This window comes from Chlorella variabilis, assembly GCF_000147415.1.
Source record: "Chlorella variabilis unplaced genomic scaffold CHLNCscaffold_20, whole genome shotgun sequence".
Classification (NCBI taxonomy): Eukaryota; Viridiplantae; Chlorophyta; class Trebouxiophyceae; order Chlorellales; family Chlorellaceae; genus Chlorella; species Chlorella variabilis.
In genome coordinates this window covers 279650-280306 of record NW_005435068.1, presented here as the reverse complement: position 1 = coordinate 280306, position 657 = coordinate 279650, and the positions used below count along the sequence as shown (strand labels likewise).

At 68.5% G+C, this 657-nt stretch overlaps 1 protein-coding gene across 1 annotated transcript in view; it reads left to right on the top strand.

Moving 5' to 3' along the window:
* CHLNCDRAFT_26393 (hypothetical protein) overlaps window positions 1-621 on the top strand; it is a gene marked incomplete at both ends in the record, with an annotated part of 2974 nt that extends 2353 nt beyond the window's left edge. The window contains 2 exons of the mRNA XM_005844892.1: window positions 183-300; window positions 536-621. Coding sequence (XP_005844954.1) covers window positions 183-300; window positions 536-621 — 204 coding nt within the window. The remainder of the gene's footprint in view (window positions 1-182; window positions 301-535) is intronic.
* Window positions 622-657: the final 36 nt, after the last annotated feature.

The window sequence follows — 657 nt, the reverse complement described above, 5'->3', positions numbered from 1 at the left end:
ACGCACACCCACACGCCCATGCGCATGCACACGCACACCCACACCCACACTCCCCACCCACCCGCACCTTCACCCGCACACGCTCATGCACACGCACACGCGCATGCGCATGCAAATGCAAATGCACATCCCCCCACTCCCTCCCCCACCACAATCACACATACACACACTTCCTTGCGCAGGCCGCCCGCAAGATCCACATCGCCAAGTTCCGCGCGGGGCGGGTGCGGTTGCTGGTGGTGACGGACGTGGCGGCGCGCGGCCTCGATATCCCGCTCCTCGACAACGTCGTTCACTACGGTGCGCGCCCCGCTGCCCTTTGGCGCCCCGCCTCCCTGGCCAGCGTCCTGCCTCCTCTCCAGCCTCCTCTCCAGCCTCCTCTTGTCTTCGTGTTTAAACACACGTTTCATGCTGCTTGCGCCCGTGCCCGTGCCGCCGCCGGCGGCGGCTCGTGGACAGCGACGCGCTGTGCCGCAGCTGTGCTTGGCCCTAACCAGGCTGGCCCCGCACCACCCGCCCCGCCCTCCCACCGCAGACTTCCCGCCCAAGCCCAAGCTGTTTGTGCACCGCAGCGGCCGCGCGGCGCGCGCCGGCCGCTCGGGAACCTCCTACAGCCTGCTCACCACGTGGGATGAGTGGTGTGGGTGTGGGTGCTGC